This window comes from Mytilus galloprovincialis, chromosome 3 (assembly GCF_965363235.1).
Source record: "Mytilus galloprovincialis chromosome 3, xbMytGall1.hap1.1, whole genome shotgun sequence".
Classification (NCBI taxonomy): Eukaryota; Metazoa; Mollusca; class Bivalvia; order Mytilida; family Mytilidae; genus Mytilus; species Mytilus galloprovincialis.
In genome coordinates this window covers 104,224,247-104,242,573 of record NC_134840.1, presented here as the reverse complement: position 1 = coordinate 104,242,573, position 18,327 = coordinate 104,224,247, and the positions used below count along the sequence as shown (strand labels likewise).

The 18,327-nt window shown below is 32.0% G+C and overlaps 1 protein-coding gene and 1 long non-coding RNA gene across 2 annotated transcripts in view; one reads left to right on the top strand and one right to left on the bottom strand.

The window, feature by feature from the left end:
• Positions 1-18,327, top strand: part of LOC143069624 (exocyst complex component 5-like) — a 47,765-nt gene that overhangs the window by 25,107 nt on the left and 4,331 nt on the right. The window contains exons 13-17 of the mRNA XM_076244351.1: positions 12,635-12,743; positions 12,991-13,114; positions 13,819-14,014; positions 15,220-15,376; positions 15,952-16,112. Coding sequence (XP_076100466.1) covers positions 12,635-12,743; positions 12,991-13,114; positions 13,819-14,014; positions 15,220-15,376; positions 15,952-16,112 — 747 coding nt within the window. The remainder of the gene's footprint in view (positions 1-12,634; positions 12,744-12,990; positions 13,115-13,818; positions 14,015-15,219; positions 15,377-15,951; positions 16,113-18,327) is intronic.
• Positions 6,564-7,891, bottom strand: LOC143066683 (uncharacterized). The gene is made up of 3 exons (XR_012975738.1): positions 7,802-7,891; positions 7,354-7,434; positions 6,564-6,965 (listed from the first exon to the last, which is right to left on the bottom strand). It is a non-coding gene; the product is annotated as an uncharacterized LOC143066683 (long non-coding RNA).

Sequence of the window (18,327 nt, the reverse complement as noted above, 5' to 3'; positions counted from 1 at the left end):
AAGAACCAAATAACACTGCATCTTACTTTCAAACTATGAATCTGTTTGACATTTAACTTACCCATAGTATGGTATATATGTTTTAGCAGATGTACCATGTTGTGACCTTTGCATGTTGGAATTGATATTTAATGTTATATGGTCCATTAAATTACCACTCAACATGCTATTTCTTAGAAAGTCAAAAACTTGCCAGTTTTTGGAAATAACAGGAACTCATATTGTAACAGTGTTGGCATTACAATTTCTATTACTTGGTTTAGTTTATACTTAAACCAATAGACCTGGTTATTATATACCAAAACTAATTAAAATAAAATCCTTGAAATGCTCCTGTTCTGATATGTTGCACATCACACCAGAACAGAAGCAATTTAAGGATTTAGTTTTAATTAGATTTGATATATAATTGCGGAAAAAGACTCCACAAACATGAAAATTGTTATTCATCAAATTAAAACGAATCCACAGTATCTATTTTACTAAAGGAAGAGACTGTTATTGATCAATGTTTTGTACCCTTTTGTGCATGCTCAGTCGACATAGTCTGCTGTCAGAATTTATCTTTATATATAAATAATATAGGACAATAGTGTACATTAAAAATTAAGCACACTAAGGCCCTTTTGATTTCCACATAATTAATATTATCTTTGTTTTCAAAATTCCAATAGGGAACATTTAGATAGACTATGTCGACTATCTATACCGATTCCAATATTGATAGTATATGTCACAAAATTACTTAATCCCTGTAACGTAAGGCTTAAATTAAAATATTGTTTGTTTGCAGTTTACCGACCGACCCTTGAAAATCCTCCCGACTGTGAAAATTTTATTGCTTTATTTTTGAAGAAATCTTTTTTAATACTTCTATTGACGCGATCCGGAACTTTGGGTCCTTTCTGGAAATGATTTAAAGTCTGGGTCAATTACGCATTTCAAGTTCGGTTTTTCTTAGCTTCCCGTCAAGCGTTCATGTGACCATTTAATAATAAAGCACATGGAAATTGTTTAGGTGGCACAGTAGTATTTCCTGTCCCGTAAGGGATAATGATAGCCTTTTTAGAATTTTCACCACTTTCTAACACTGCAAAAAATTCCACATTCACAGTTAACTGAAGTACTTTCATTTTACTATTCAGAAATGAATTTAAATATGTATCATGACTGTTTACTTTTTTTGCTATTTTCAAAAACCTAAGGCCAATAGTACTTTTAGGTCTTTTATGGTGCAGTGAATACAAAATTAAAAAAATTTCTCAAAAATTCATTTTCATCTGTATGTAAAATTATTTCATATTTTTCAACACCTGATTCATCCCTCAGTTTGGGAAAGTATGTTCAGTTGATACTGTATTTTTTGTCCAATCACACTGTTTAGATACATTTACCTAAGTAGGGTACACAAAAGAGCAACCTAAATTCTGGAATGCAAATACTACCGTGCCACCTTTACAGGTATCCATGAAGTCACGGAGGAGTACTTTACGCTGTCGTCTCGTGTCAATTTTAAGACAAATAACAAACAAAAAAATTTATTTGTAAACTGTTTATACAGATTCAGGCACATGTAATGATGTGTGATGATATCATTGACAATGATGCAGCGGATATTCGTAACTGACACGATAACCATTCTGTCTCAAACAAATCGTGTACAGAATCTGTGGAGCCTGACTTTATGGAACCAATTTCAGTGGTTAAATAATTCGACAGCAGCTTGAAGTATGGCATATTTTCTACAAATCGTTGTGAAGACGACAAAGATGAAACCACTCCTCCGTGACTTAAATCTTCATGGATATCTGTAAACACGCCTGTATGGAGGAAGGGCTCATTTGAAATGTTAATGGATATAGATCATGCCAAATCAATAAGAAGCAACCCTAACTACACAAAGATGTAGAGAAAAAGTATGGTTAGCTTGAAAAATAAATTTACTCTCTCCATATTAAATCTATCTTCGATTGCAATGAGTATGCTCCTTTAGGATAAGGGTGGCTGCCCACTCATTGCAATTATTCTCTTTCTTACAATATTAAATATACCCAAACTGTGTGGCCTGTGTGAATTCAATTAAAACATGTCCTTAGGAGCTATGCTGCCAATTTTTTTTATGCATTAAAAACATTTCAGTACAGACCATTTACTTTTAATGGGGTGCTATGGATTTCACCCCAAACTTTAGATTTCTTTGGTTTTCATTAAAGCCTGGCAAAAATATAACCTTATCACATATAATTAATTATTGTTAGAAATATGAAAACAGTCGAATGTCTTAATACTTTTTTTTCAAGTTGCCTTTTTTTCAATTGAGGTAGATTCAATGGTTATTTTTTTTTTTTATTAAAAATACACTCTTTAATACATTGTCTTATAAATCTTTAATATCTACATTTTTCTGATGAAAATACTCTACTCATGAAAACATTCTAGTCAAGAAGCATACATGTCTGAAAATATTTCTTTAAAACAGTTCTAGTCATAATTCCTTGTTTATAAGTGTTCCAGTATTTAATAATTATACCATATTTTATGTCATAAATTGGATAATGACACTATGTTAAAGTTTCAGTTTTGGTTAAAAAGTTTTTTATCTGAAAATGCCTGTTCATTTGATGTTGGTTTTCAGCATGTCCAGTGTTTGTTGTTTTAAAATGTTTTTTTTTTCTTCACAAGAAACTTGGTTTAGTGTAACTGCTTGTTAAGGTCTTTCCTCTACGCGAGGAAAGACCTTATTGTTTTTCTAATGTTTTTTTTTTTTTTCTTTTTCTTTTTTTTCTTCCAACATTTGTTTGACATGCCTGCCTCTTGTTTCTGTTGAAGCTATGAAGACCAAATATGGACCATTGATAGACCTCATCATGAAATATTACCAGATGACCCGGTTAAAGATTTCATCATCCCCTTAAGAAGTTATTTCCCTTTTATTGACTTTTTTCAACATGACCCCCCCTCGTTTTTTTTAAAGATATCATGACCTTATTTGGACCATAGGTAGATCTCATCATGATGTATTACCATATTAGGCCGAATAGAATTTCATCGTCCCCTATGAGAGTTATATCCCCTTGAAACAATTTCTTTCCTTCACATTTTTCTAAAAAAAGTATTAGAGATAGAATCGATTTAAAAACGGCAAAATGTACAGGAACATATGGCAATGTTCATGAACATATACAATCATTTTGTTATCAACCCTTATAAGGAGTTAATCCCCTTGAAAAATTGTACACAATTTTTGAAAAATTGTATTTCGAGAACTGTAAGTCATAGAGACTTGGGACCTACACCAGTAATCTTAGGTTCGTGTGACCTTCAATATGCACCCAAGGTCAAAGGTCACCAAGTGCAAAAGCTTGCATATTAAGAAAACGATAAGAGTTTGCTGCATACATACTGTGTATGAAATGTTCCTCTTGACGAGCTCTACATTTTATACATTAGCTCAAAAATGCCTGACCGTCTGTTCAATAGTTACGTCAACATAACTCTTAACACTATAGTAACATGTGTATATCTTTTAAAAGGGAACAGATATCAGCCTACTATAAACTGCAAAGATGATCAGTAATTCAAGACCTTCAATTTGAGGTCAATGTCAGGTCATGTTTAAATTTTACCTTGACCTTCACAGTATACAATGACCTTGACCTTGTGATATTTGAAAGGTCAAGTGGTTCTAAGTTGAATGGTGAAAGTCCCATGTCTCTACGACTTCTGGTTCTTAAGTTTGGTATTGCATCATATATATGATGATTAATTGTGACCTTGGTCAACTTTGAAATTGTCCCAATTCCTTTTCTATAATGTTGTCCTTCAACTGTAGATCATTTATCATTTAACAGATTTGAGATATCTATTGTCGTTTTAGAGATAATGCAGTTTGAATTTTTGCGAGCGGAGGCATGTATTTCTGAACCAACAAGAGCTTACCACTTAAAATGTTTTAGAAATTGAAGAGGTTAACATAGTTATATGTTTGACCAAATACCAAAAACATTCCATGGAAAAAAACACCAAAAAATCAATTTGAAATTTTCAAGTTTTGCATTGACTTTGTAAGTTTCATAACTTCTATTTATATAGTTGATATTGCATCATTATTTGCACTTTGTCAAATGGGGTCATCTAATATATCAAATTGAAGATCTTAATAAACTCTACTTAAAAATTTTAAACCCCCTTTTCATCCCAGGGGGACAGGTTGGGTTATTTAGTGCAAACATTCAAATTTCTCATATGGTAAGGTTGTCGCATATCAAATGAAAGAACTTAAAGCATACATTTCAAATATTAAATTGACGTCTCCCAAAAATGGGTTGGTAGGGGTCATTGAGTGCAAAAAATTAATTTTCTTTTAAGATAGGGTTGTTGTATATCAAATGAAAGGTCATGATGTGTACATTTAAAATATCAAATTCCCGACCTCCAACAATAAGTTGGATAGGGTTATTAAGTGCAAAAATCAAACTTTGTAGAACATGGCGTTGTCGCATATCAAATGAAAGCTCATCTACTCTATGTTACATATATCATACTTCCAATCTCAAAAATGTAGGCGGATGAGGTCATTAAGTGTTAAAAGTGAAAAGTTTCAGAGGGTATGCTTGTCGTATATCAAACGAAAAGTCGTACAAAGTACATTACAAAAACATCACTTTTAAAGGAAAGACCTTTCAATTGTTTTACAAACAATTGAGATACTAGTTTAAACTGTATTTTGGCTGATAAAATAAAATATTTTTCCTACCTACCGACCCTTTAGTCTGAAGGTACAGTCGAAAAACTGCAAACAAACATATTTTAAGGTTGGCCTAATCTGTATGTTCTGCCTCTATCGATGTACAACCAAAAAGTATATTCAGGATTATAATTACACCTGAGCTTCCTCAGTATGCAGGGAATAACTGTTCACCTTATAATCAGCATGACTTTTAATACCAAATGACAATACAAATCTTTTTGACTAAGATTTCATGGTTCATTGAACACCATATTGTCAATGTGAAAATATGTGAGATTGGTATAGTCGGGAGCCTGTTGATCATTGGATGCTGTTTGTTGGTGTGGTTCATATGTGTATAACCTTTCATCTTACTTTCAAACCATATATCAGTTTATGTGTACTATTGTTTGTCTGTTTGTCTTTTTTATTTTTAGCCATGGCGTTGTCAGATTATTTTCGATTTATGAGTTTGACTGTCCCTTTGGTATCTTTCGTCCCTCTTTTATGAATATGATTTAGAAAATATGTGGTATTGTCATATATATTTTACCATATCATGACTGTTGCATGTTGAAATTGATATATACTGAAATATTAACCTTTAAATTACCTCTTACCATTTGTTTATCAAACTTTGTGACTTCGTGTTTAACAATCCTTGCTGAAAGACCTTAAAATGATGGTATTCTTTTTCTCAGAAAAAAACAGAATGATTTATATCTAGCCGGCAGCACAAGATGAGATGCAATGTGCGAACACTTTCTTGATCAGTCAGATAACTAATTCCTGTTTGCCAATGCTTTGAATTTTCAATGTATTTAAAAACTTAAATATTTCTTTCCACTTTTCTTAGAAATACTGAACATAATGACTTTTTACTTTGTCAGCAGCTCAACAGAGATGAGTTGTAGCGATCAAAAACTTTAAGGATTTATCTTATACTATTACCTGTTCCCCTAAACCCGGTACTTTGAATTTTTACTTACAAAATTTTTGTCACCTTTACCCACAAAAACTACTGAAAGGAAGGACTTCATATGTTTGTTAGCAGCTCAACAGTGATAAGTTGCAAAGTGTATGTGTTTATTCAGATCAGTCAGACACCTACTTCCTGTTTTTGGTAAAAATGAATATGAGCTTAGGCTTTGCCAAAACAGTTAGTTTACATGTTGCATCATACATCTTTTTGGTTAAAGCTTTTGGTCAAATCTTAATATCAAAGGCAAAATCTAAAAATGGAATCGATAATTATAATGTTTGCATAAAATCAAAGAAGTTTGAAGCCCTAATGCAAATATGTAATACAAAATTCAAAAGTAAACTACTGATGATTGTTTTCTTTTTACAGATTTATGATAAAATATAATTTTTGTAATAAAGGGTACCAAAGAGTGCCAATGCATGTATCATACCATCTTCTTGAATGTGACTCTTCTTGAATATTTTTTCAAGCTTAGTCAGTTCTCACACTAAAAAGTAAAATCACAAAAAAACTGAACTCCGAGGAAAATTCAATCAGAAAGTTCCTTATCAAATGGCAAAATCAAATGACAAAACACATCAAACGAATGGACAACAACTGTCATATTCCTGACTTGGTACAAGCATTTTCATATGTACTAAATTTCTAACTTATAGGAAGATGCATCAGACACTCCAATCCTCGTATCCAATACATTTACTTTGAATTACAGCAATTTTTAAAGAGACTTCAAGTGTCTTATAAATCCTAATCTCTCAATGTTATACCCAACATTTTTTTAAGCTTTTTTCGCTTATGACCATCATCAACAATATGGTTCAGAATCCCATATGACAAAAGACAAAGAAATAAATTATTCACAATTTTATTGTTAGAGTTGGTAACCAGAAAAGTAGGAGTACTCTTTTTGAACATTATATTTGCTACCACTTTTTACATAGACATGATCTCCTTTATCCAGGGCCATTATCACACTTTTAGTTTGTGATCCATAATTGGTATTAACAATATAACCTCGTAGATAAATACTGCTATTCTTCATCAAGTAGAAGTATTTATTTCCAGCCCTATTGACCTGAATCGCACATGAAAAGTGGTAAAGGCCATCCCTTGGTGCTGTAAACTCTCCAGTGTCCGTGTTGTAGTTGTTTCCTTGATTCACTTTAACTTCATCAAATTTGAAAATATAGTTAACATTTACTCTTATATTGGTCTTAAGGATAGCTGTAAATGCTGTTTTTGTATTACTGTCTGAAAAAAAAAATTAAAATAAAATAAAATATTCCATGAAACATGACACAGAAAGCCTTGAATTGTGAAAAATAAACATCACATTAGACAGAATGTTAAAGTCCAGTGATAGATCAAAGGCAGCAGCATAATTATGGAAGAAAAAAATATGTATCATTTGTAGTTTTTACTTGTTTTGCCAAATGGTGTTATTTTAATTGTTTGTCATTAGTATATATCTTTTCATGTTTGTGTGTACATAGATCTTTGATTTTATATAAATCCATTGTGTAATTGCCTCTTTTTATAATGCTGTACTCCCCTATTAAGCACAGTTGTTTAGGTATTTTCTCCCTATAATTTTCAAAAGGAAGTGTCAAATATCTGATTATGAAATATAAATAATAACCTTTGCATTCACATTTACTGGAGGAACTAAGTTTCTTCACTAACATATGGAAAAGATCCTCTGTTATAGACATGGTTTTACCTGTTAAAAAAAGAAATGACAGTCACAAAATCTTTGAAATACAAGATATGAAAGCAAACCAACATGTCATATCAAATCAGTATGATAATTATATAATTTATATGCTTACATTTTACTATTATACCTCACTAAAACTGAAAGCTTTATTGCAATTAGGTTATCTCTGTCTGTCCCTTCATCTGCCGTCAGTATATATTGGCCATCTGTCTGTCAATTTGTTCTTCTAATTCATCATACTTTTCTAAGGAACCAGTAAACAGAACAACAGTACAAATACACAATATAGAAAATTACAGACTGAGCATCCAATTCATATTTGATAAAAAAAAATAAAAAAAAGGAATCTGTATTAGTAAAATTTGTTTACCATGTCCAGGATTATAATTTCCTTCTACATCTAGAAAATTTATCCTGAATATTACTATCGCAAGAACTAAATACCACATCATTCTCACTCTTTAAGTTTGACATTGTTCTATTGAAGAATTTTGGTATATAATTTTTTGGAAAATTATACCGGCTGTTGCATGTTCCAATTGATATTGATTGAAAATGAATCCTGTTAATTATCTTTTAACACGCAATTTCTCAGAAAGAGAACACTTTACAATATATTCAATTCATATCTTTAGTTTAAGTGAATGGATCTCTATGAAATTTAAACAAAAGGTTTGAAACCACAAAAGGAAGGTTGGGATTGATTTTGAGTTTATGGTCCCATCAGTATAGGAGTAAAAGGCATAAAAAGGGGTCCAAATGAGCATTTTTCTAGTTTCCAGACAAAAACTTGTGTGTAAGTGTATGGATACTTCTGAAATTGTACCACAAGGTTCCATACTAATAAAGGAAGGTTTGGATTGATTTTGGGGGTTATGGCCCTAACTGTTTAGCAATTAGAGGCCAAAAAAAGGGGGGATACTGTTCTAATACTTTGTATAAATTGCTTTTTTCTTGACCAGTTTCAATAGGGGTTTATTCTTGAATTATTGGGGTTCTTTGATAAGCTGAATCTAACCGTGTATTAGATTTTTGTCGAGCCTGTGACTTTTGTTGCAGAAAGCTCAACATAGGGATAGTGATCCGGCTGCAGCGGCATTAGCTAACTTCTTAAAAGCTTTTTATTTTAGAAGGTAGAAGACCTGGATGCTTCATACTTTGTATATAGATGCCTTATGTAACAAAGTTTCCGTCAGTCACATGTCCAATGTCAGTGGTCAAAGTTAAGTTTTTGAGTTTTGATCTTTTTTCTAATACTATATGTAATAGGTTAATTATATTTGGTGTATGGAAATATTTTAAGATCTATATGTCAGTCGAGAAGGTTTTATATGACCATGACCTCATTTTCACAGTTCATTGCTCTGTGTTAAGTTTTTGTGTTTTGGTCTGTTTTTCTTAAACTATAAGCAAAAGGTTAACTATATTTGTTATATGGAAGAATTGTAAGCTGTACATGTCTGCCTGGCATTGTTCATCTGACCTTGACCTCATTTCCATTGTTCATGAGTCAATGTTTAGTTTTCTTGCTTAAAGTTAAGTTTATGTGACAGTTGTTATAAAGCTTTTAATTTAGAACTATCAACATAATATAAGTTAACAATGGTACAGAAGGCAACACATTTCAGTGTGCACTTTTTTGTTAATTTTTGGTCCCGTTTCAAATTGGTCTACATTAAGGACAAAAGGGTCCAAAAATTAAACTTACTTTGATTTTAACAAAAATTGAATTCTTGGGGTCCTTTGATATGCTGAATCTGACCATGTTTTTAGATTTTTTATTTTTGGGCCCCGTTATCAAATTTGTCCACATTGATGTCAAAAGGTTCCAAAATTAAACTTTGTTTGATTTCATCAAAAATTGAATTATTGGGGTTCTACGATATGCTGAATCTAACCCATGTATTCAGATTTCAGATATTGGACCATAATAGGTAAATGTCCAATATAAAAGTTCTTAGACAACATTTATTCTGTGTCAGAAACCTATGCTATGTCAAATATTTGATCACAATTCAAATTCAGAGCTGTATCAAGCTTGAATGTTGTGTCCATTCTTGCCCCAACTGTTCAGGGTTTGACCTCTGCGGTCGTATCAAGCTGTGCCCTGCTGAGCATTTTATTGCATTTAACAGGACAACCAATTGACTTATCAAACAACAAAGAAGGCCAACTTTGAAAGAGCATTTTTTATATATTGGATTTCCTTCTTGATACGTTTCATCAAAATATTGAAACATGTCAGTGAGTGTTAGGAGTCACTACGCACATTAAGAATCAGGATCTTGAGACATTGTAGAATGTCATAATGACCCTACACAATGCATGACTATTGTCTTTTCATTTGATGGTTTAAAAATTGATCTCATTAGCATCGACAGTGTTCCAGTTTGATACTTTTCATTGGGTGGTCCACCTGCTCTTTCCTGACTAACATTCTGTAATCTTTTAATACACCCTGTCAGATTTTGTGAATTCTAAGACAAACAGAGTATAATCTTATTTTGAACTTTCCCCAGGTAGACAATCATGATCAGCCAATGAAAATTGGTGGATCTTGTGATTAAGTAAAGGGATGTATTTGATCAGCCAATCAAAATTGTTGTTTCTCAAGATTATTGGGCTTAATTGTAACCATGCTAAATTTTGAATTTGATTGGAAGATTGGAAATGTACAAATCACCATCGTAGCAGATGATTTTTGATCTTGAAGAAGGTTCTCTTACAGCCTCAGAAGACAAGCACAGCTGATTTGAAAAATTCAAAGATATGGTAGTACCATAATACCAGTACTTTTTTCTTATTTCTATTACCATTGAATGCCCAATTAACTGGGAAAGACATTTTGAAAGAAAAATTTGATAAAGTAAAGAGTTTGAATGACTACTTTTGTACCACATGAGAGTTTTTAAACATTTTTAATTTACAATCCTATGCAGAAAATCATCAAGCGTATTACATTTTTTTTTTTTAAACCATAGGAATTGAAGTTATATATCGGCGGGCAATAGGAAGGGCGATTGCCAAACAATGTCCGTTCTATAACATGAAAACGCTTTGACAAACTTTTTTCAAATTTAGATATGTTGGTTCCTGTGACTTAATGAATGTCAAGTTAAATTTTTACTATTTTTGCTTTTGTCATTGTTTTTTAATATTTAAAAGTTGTACTTTTATGTAATAGAGTTAAATCTCTTTGAAAAGAAATGGACAATTATATATAAAAAGTTTGATTACACTAAACATGACTAATTTTCACCTGTTTATAGATAACAGAGCATCTGGTAAATGTCTAATGATTGGATTGACAGATTTATTACAAAATTTTCTGTTTCCCCCTTCAACTTTATCAAATTTGAAAACATAGTCTTTACTTGCTTTAACATCGGTAGCTAGAACAGCTGTAAATGCTTTTCTTCTATTACGGTCTGAAAAAGAGGAAAAAATAGTTTCCACAATATTACACATAAACCCGGAGCTGAGTAATATGAGCTCTGACCCTCTGGAGTTTTATGCATTCATGTTTTTCATGATAAAATAATGTGTAAGATCAATAAGAAGATCATAATCATAGTACAAAACAATCTAATGGTATAAACTATCACTTCTGCAGCATCTGTCTCATTTCTGCTTTGTTTTTATCAAGTTTTATTTTTATAATTTATTGCCGTTTTTGTATATATCTTTTATTTTGTTTGTGTGTACATCTAACTTCGACTGTATATTTGTCTCCTTCTTGTAATCATTGGAGGATTTAGAACTTTTCATAAGGGGGGGCCGCTCCAGTCATGCTTTAGTGATTTCTATATAATCAACCAAATTTTTCCAGTAGCAAATGTCTGATTTTAATATAATAAAATAGAAACTTTTACCTTTACTTGGTGAATCAATTATTAAGTTTATATTGTTACAATGTGCATTAGATCTTCAACTGATGGGAGCCCTTTCATATTTAAATTAAAAGGAATGAATATTGAAAAAAAATAGACTTACTATGTCCAGAATTACAATTTCCCTCTACCTTTAGAAATTTTGTCCTCAAAATAAATACAGCAAGAACCAAATAACACTTCATCTTTCTTTCAAACTATGAATCTGTTTGACATTTTCCTTAACCATCATATGGTTTATATGTTTTGGCAGACGTTGTGACCTTTGCATGTTGGAATTGATATTAACTGAAATATGATCCATTTTATTACCACTCAACATGCTTATTCTTAGAAATTCAAAACTTGCTAGCTTGAGGACATAACAGGAATTCATATTATATCAGTGTTGGCATTATAATTTCTAATCCTTGGTTTATTATGTTCTTGAACCAATAGACCTGGTTACTTCCTGATAACATGAGGTTTTGCATGTGATATTTGGTTAAAATTGTGTTAGCTAAAGTTATGCCCATCTCAACTGACAAAATGTAGTCATGTCAAACACCCACTCATAGCAACTTGTCTTACAAATTAAAGTTAAAAGATCTACCTGAACCTTTATACATTGTTGAATTGTAACATACATATATTCATATTTGTTGGTAATTCCTGAAAATTCAGCTTTCCAGAATTGCTCTCTCTAAAATATTTTAGAAATATTGACCCTTAGAAGTTTCGCATTTATAAAATAATCTAATTAGTTTCAATATAGAATGTGACCAAAAAACATATGCTTCATGGAATGATACATTTTAAGGAGTTATCTATCCTAGAATAGATCACTCTAACTGAAATTTCACTCTTCATTGACTTTCAATTAGTTTAGATCAGTGCACTCCCAAGGGCCCTTTAGCATCATGGTAATGTGATGCTATAATCTTAAATGTGATTTTCGTATAGATTATGTTATGCATGTGATGCTCTATAAATTATAGAATTTTCATTTTCCCCCTGTTTACAAGGATGGTAAATGAAATATCTAGGGGGAAAACTGTAGATTCTATAGTTCCCTATATCTACTTGTCCTTGAAGAGTTTAATGGTTGTCTGCTCTTTGGTCGGGTTGTTGTCTCTTTGACACATTCCCCATTTCAATTCTCCATTTTATTGGACTATTCATCATGTGCTAATAGATGAGTATAATTCCTGGATTTCCACTATGATTAGGTTTGAGTCGTGCATTACAGTTTTGTTACCAAACACATTCATTGATTTGCAGCACAGCTATTTCCTCTCTATTTTACATATCTTTGACTTTTTTTTTCATTACAGTTATGCACCCATTCTGATTTAGCAGGAAATGCAGAGAAGATATTATGTGTACTTATTCAGTATTTAGTGTTGGAGCATATTGATTATGCTGTAGAACTAGGACTTCAAGGTATTTATAGGGTTTATGGGGGATATTTTGAATGTAAATTATTACTGCATACATAATCTAAATATACTAAAGCTAAACAATGCTAAAAGGTTGCAACTGTAAGACAATATTTGTCATTGCACACTCTTCAACCCAGCTTGATAATATTTCTCAAGAAATGTGTCATGCCAGAAATATGATCATACAATAGATAACACGGTACTGTAGTATAAATGAGTCCAAGTATATTTCATCTTTTTTTTTACAGCCATTCCATTACCTGATCCTAAGAGTCAACCAGAAATCTACTTCTTTGATGTAGTAGGACAGGCCAACACCTTGTTCCATTTGTTTGAGAAACAGTTCCAGGATAGCTTAATTCCATTAGTTCTGTAAGTTTATTGTTATCATTTAAGACAATTTGTTTGAGATGCTCTCTTGTACTTTCTTTTTTTAATTCTTTTCTGGATCCTCTGGTTTTGCTTTATAGTTCCACCCTATGATATAAAGCTGTATTTTGATTTGATGAGAGAAATGGTATTTTTGACAAACTTTCTATAAACATTCTGTATATGAGACTTCTTTTCTCTTCCAGAGTATTTGTCATTAGGGAATTTCATGTGCCTAGATATTTGGTAGCAAATACCATGGCAGATGGTAAATACCATGTTTAAAAATAATGCAACTTCAGAAGACTTCTAGAATTTTGGTTGAGATGGATTCAAAGAGCATGAGGTTGAATTAAACAATTATATCCTGCTTATAAGGGGTATTTGCCTACAATCTCTGGAAATTTGTTTACCTCTCACCATTATTTTTGACAAATACCTGGTTTGGCTCCTTTTTCAGTGCATGTGATTCCCTCAGTTTTGTTTGCTACCCTAATTGTTCTACTAAAATTGATTTTTATGAGATTTAAACATCGATAAACTACAGTTTCCTATTTAAAATAACTTTTCATTAATAATGCAAGGCCTCTCCCAAACATAGCCTGTGTTTACAAAAGAGGTGACAGTTACATGAACAGTGTTAATTTTCCTTTTATTTTATGATTTTATTTACTAAACTTATATTATATTTTTCTTTTTTAATACAGGTCCTCCCCCAAACATAGCCTGTGTTTACAGAAGAGGAGACAGTTACGTGAACAGTTAGAGGGTAAGATAGATACTGGTTTAGATAGAGCCGTGGCTGCTGTGGCAGGCTGGGTCAGAAATATACTGAGCGCTGAACAGAAGAAGACCGATTTCAAACCAGAAGATGATAGCGTACTAGGACAGATGAACACACCGGTGAGTAAAGGTCAAAGTTCAAATGTGTTAATGAATAATTTTAACAGAATACTGTGGATTCTTTATTATTAGTTGGATACCAATTTTAGTGAACCACTAATTTATATATGCAACAAATTACAAATGTTCAATCAGGTTTTATGCAGACTTTGGTAAAACCATAAAATCACATATCCACAAAAATACAAGTTTTTAACAATCCATAAAAATTGGTACACACGAAAATAATTGAATCTAGAGTAAGTTAAATGTACATCAAAATGTCAAAAGTCTATAAGATACACATGAAAAAACATAACCGTATGAAAATTTTATGCATAAAGTCTTTCACGTCCTACCAACAGTTATAGTTGAGCATTATGTTTTCCAGTCTTTTCCTCTGTCAAACCATTAATTCATTTATCAGGTAGTTTTCATGACCTGTCTCAGGTGACATTTTTTAGTCAAGGTACATGTAGTATACCATGAAATTATTTCAACTTATAAAACTTTAAAAAAAAAAAAAAATGATGTGGTATAATAACAGCCTAATTTATGTACCAAATAATGAAATAAAAACAAACATATTAAACATGTTTATTATTGTATTTTTCAAGATGACCTCAATTTAGCAGTTCATTGAACTTATAAATATAAACAAGGGGAGATAATTGGTATACATCCATTAGATTATTTTTTCTTTTATAGTTATTAGACTTTTCTGTATTGTTAACTTATTCAATTATCTTCATAAATATGATATGGTTTAGATCTATCTGTTTAGAATATTAATATCTGAATTATATCCATTGATAATTAGCTTATTGGTTATGTGATCTACTTAAAATTGTTATTAAGATATTAATTGTATATTAAACAGAAATCTAAATTGAAATAAAATATTATGATACATTGTTGGTTCATTCAATTATAGAATATCACCAAAAGGGGTTGCAACTGATAGTTTACAATACATTTTCATATATTTTTCATTTCCTAAACTATTATATATTGTAAAAATTATTTATTTTTCATTTTTTTATGATCTATCTTGCTAAAATACTATACAAACTATATGCCAAGGAGAAATATTTTTCTGAATTTGAAGAAAAAAAATGCATCAGTCTGGTTCATTCTTTTAATTGAAAAAAACAACATTTTTTTGCATACCTCCATATATATAGACAAATGATACAAGTTGTATGGTCTGATGCACTTTATTTTAGGCTTGTGCCAAAGTAGTGAAGTTTATTTCATCTATAGCACAGACAATTCACTCATATTTAGATGGGAAGAATGTTGAAGTTGTATTAACAGACCTGGGAACCAGACTACATAGAGTTATCTTTGAACATCTTCAACAGTTCCAGTATAATTCTTTAGGTGAGTGGTAAAAAGTCTCATTGAACAGGATATCAGTAACAGTGATAGTCCTCTGACAGCAGTTTCAATAAAATTCCTTATGTAAGGAGTCTCACTAGCAGTTTGTTTAATTGCCTGTTCATCATTAGCAGTTGCAGTATAATCTTTTGCTGTGAGGGCATTTACAAAGCCAGCTCCTAAGTTACAAAGACATCTTCGAGAATAAACAGCACCTTTAAAATGTTTTTTGATATAAGATCAAGAGACACTTTTTTCAGAATCAAATCTTGTGCATTGTAAAAGTTTTAGTTTGATTTAAATCCAAATGTAGATTTTTTTTATGACTTGAGTTGCCTTGTAGAAAATTTCATCTCTGTATTATTAAATGGGGATGTCAATGATAAAGCAACACAACAACAAAAAGGGTAAAACCAAAAGTTGTAAAGTTTCTACTAGAACTAACCCATAAGCTATGTTCATATTATCACCATGCTCACACACCATACAAACACATATACCATAGCCTAAGCCATGAACAACTAAAACTTTAATGGACATATTAATTTATAACATTTATGAACTGTGTTGTTTTACAGGAGCAATGTTGGTGATCTGTGATGTCAATGAATACAGAAGAAGTATTAAAGACTTCAAGATTCCTCTTGTGTTAGAATTGTTTGAGAAGTTACATGCTCTTTGTAACTTGTTAGTAGTTGTACCAGATAACCTGAAACAGGTCTGCAGTGGAGAACAGCTGGTAAGGATAATTATCAAATTCTGTGCATTACAACATTTTATGCCCCACCTACGATTGTAGAAAGGCATTATGTTTTCTGGTCTGTGTGTCCGTCTGCTCGTCCCACTTCAGGTTAACGTTTTTGGTCAAGGTAGTTTTTGATGAAATTGAAGTCCAATCAACTTCAAACTTACTTCACATGTTCCCTATGATTTGATCTTTCTAATTTAAATGCCAAATTAATTTTTATGCCCCACCTACGATAGTAGAGGGGCATTATGTTTTCTGGTCTGTGCCTCCGTTCGTTCATCCGTTCGTTCGTTCGTCCCGCTTCAGGTTAAAGTTTTTGGTCAAGGTAGTTTTTGATGAATTTGAAGTCCAATCAACTTGAAACTTAGTACACTGGTTGCTTATGATATGATCTTTCTAATTTTAAAGCCAAATTAGACTTTTGACCCCTATTTCACGGTCCACTGAACATAGAAATGAAAGTGCGAGTTTCAGGTTAAAGTTTTTGGTCAAGGTAGTTTTTGATGAAGCTGAAGTCCAATCAACTTGAAACTTAGTACACTTGTTGCTTATGATATGTTCTTTCTAATTTTAAAGCCAAATTAGACTTTTGACCCCAATTTCACGGTCCACTGAACATAGAAATGAAAGTGCGAGTTTCAGGTTAAAGTTTTTGGTCAAGGTAGTTTTTGATGAATTTGAAGTCCAATCAACTTGAAACTTAGTACACTGGTTGCTTATGATATGATCTTTCTAATTTTAAAGCCAAATTAGACTTTTGACCCCTATTTCACGGTCCACTGAACATAGAAATGAAAGTGCGAGTTTCAGGTTAAATATTTTGGTCAAGGTAGTTTTTGATGAAGCTGAAGTCCAATCAACTTGAAACTTAGTACACTTGTTGCTTATGATATGTTCTTTCTAATTTTAAAGCCAAATTAGACTTTTGACCCCAATTTCACGGTCCACTGAACATAGAAATGAAAGTGCGAGTTTCAGGTTAAAGTTTTTGGTCAAGGTAGTTTTTGATGAAGCTGAAGTCCAATCAACTTGAAACTTAGTACACTTGTTGCTTATAATATGATCTTTTTATGCCCCACCTACGATAGTAGAGGGGCATTATGTTTTCTGGTCTGTGCGTCCGTTCGTTCGTTCGTCCGTCCGTCTGTTCGTTCGTTCGTTCGTCTGTTCGTTCGTCCGTCTGTCCCGCTTCAGGTTAAAGTTTTTGGTCAAGGTAGTTTTTGATGAAGTTGAAGTCCAATCAACTTGAAACTTAGTACACATGTTCCTTATGATATGATCTTTCTAATTTTAAAGCCAAATTAAACTTTTGACCCCAATTTCACGGTCCACTGAACATAGAAAATGAAAGTGCATGTTTCAGGTTAAAGTTTTTCAGGTTAAAGTTTTTGGTCAAGGTAGTTTTTGATGAAGTTGAAGTCCAATCAACTTGAAACTTAGTATACATGTTCCTTATGATATGATCTTTCTAATTTTAAAGCCTAATTAAACTTTTGACCCCAATCTCACGGTCCACTGAACATAGAAAATGAAAGTGCATGTTTCAGGTTAAAGTTTTTCAGGTTAAAGTTTTTGGTCAAGGTAGTTTTTGATGAAGTTGAAGTCCAATCAACTTGAAACTTAGTACACATGTTCCTTATGATATGATCTTTCTAATTTTAAAGCCAAATTAAACTTTTGACCCCAATTTCACGGTCCACTGAACATAGAAAATGAAAGTGCATGTTTCAGGTTAAAGTTTTTCAGGTTAAAGTTTTTGGTCAAGGTAGTTTTTGATGAAGTTGAAGTCCAATCAACTTGAAACTTAGTACACATGTTCCTTATGATATGATCTTTCTAATTTTAAAGCCAAATTAAACTTTTGACCCCAATTTCAGGGTCCACTGAACATAGAAAATGAAAGTGCATGTTTCAGGTTAAAGTTTTTGGTCAAGGTAGTTTTTGATGAAGTTGAAGTCCAATCAACTTGATACTTAGTACACATGTTCCCTATGATATTATCTTTCTAATTTTAATGCCTAATTATATTTTTTATCCAATTTCATGGTCCATTGAACATGGAAAATGATAGTGTGAGTGGGGCATCCGTGTACTTTGGACACATTCTTGTTAATTTTAATGCCAAATTAGACTTTTGACCCCAATTTCATGGTCTACTGAACATAGAAAATGAAAGTGAGAGTTTCGGGTTAAAGTTTTTGGTCAA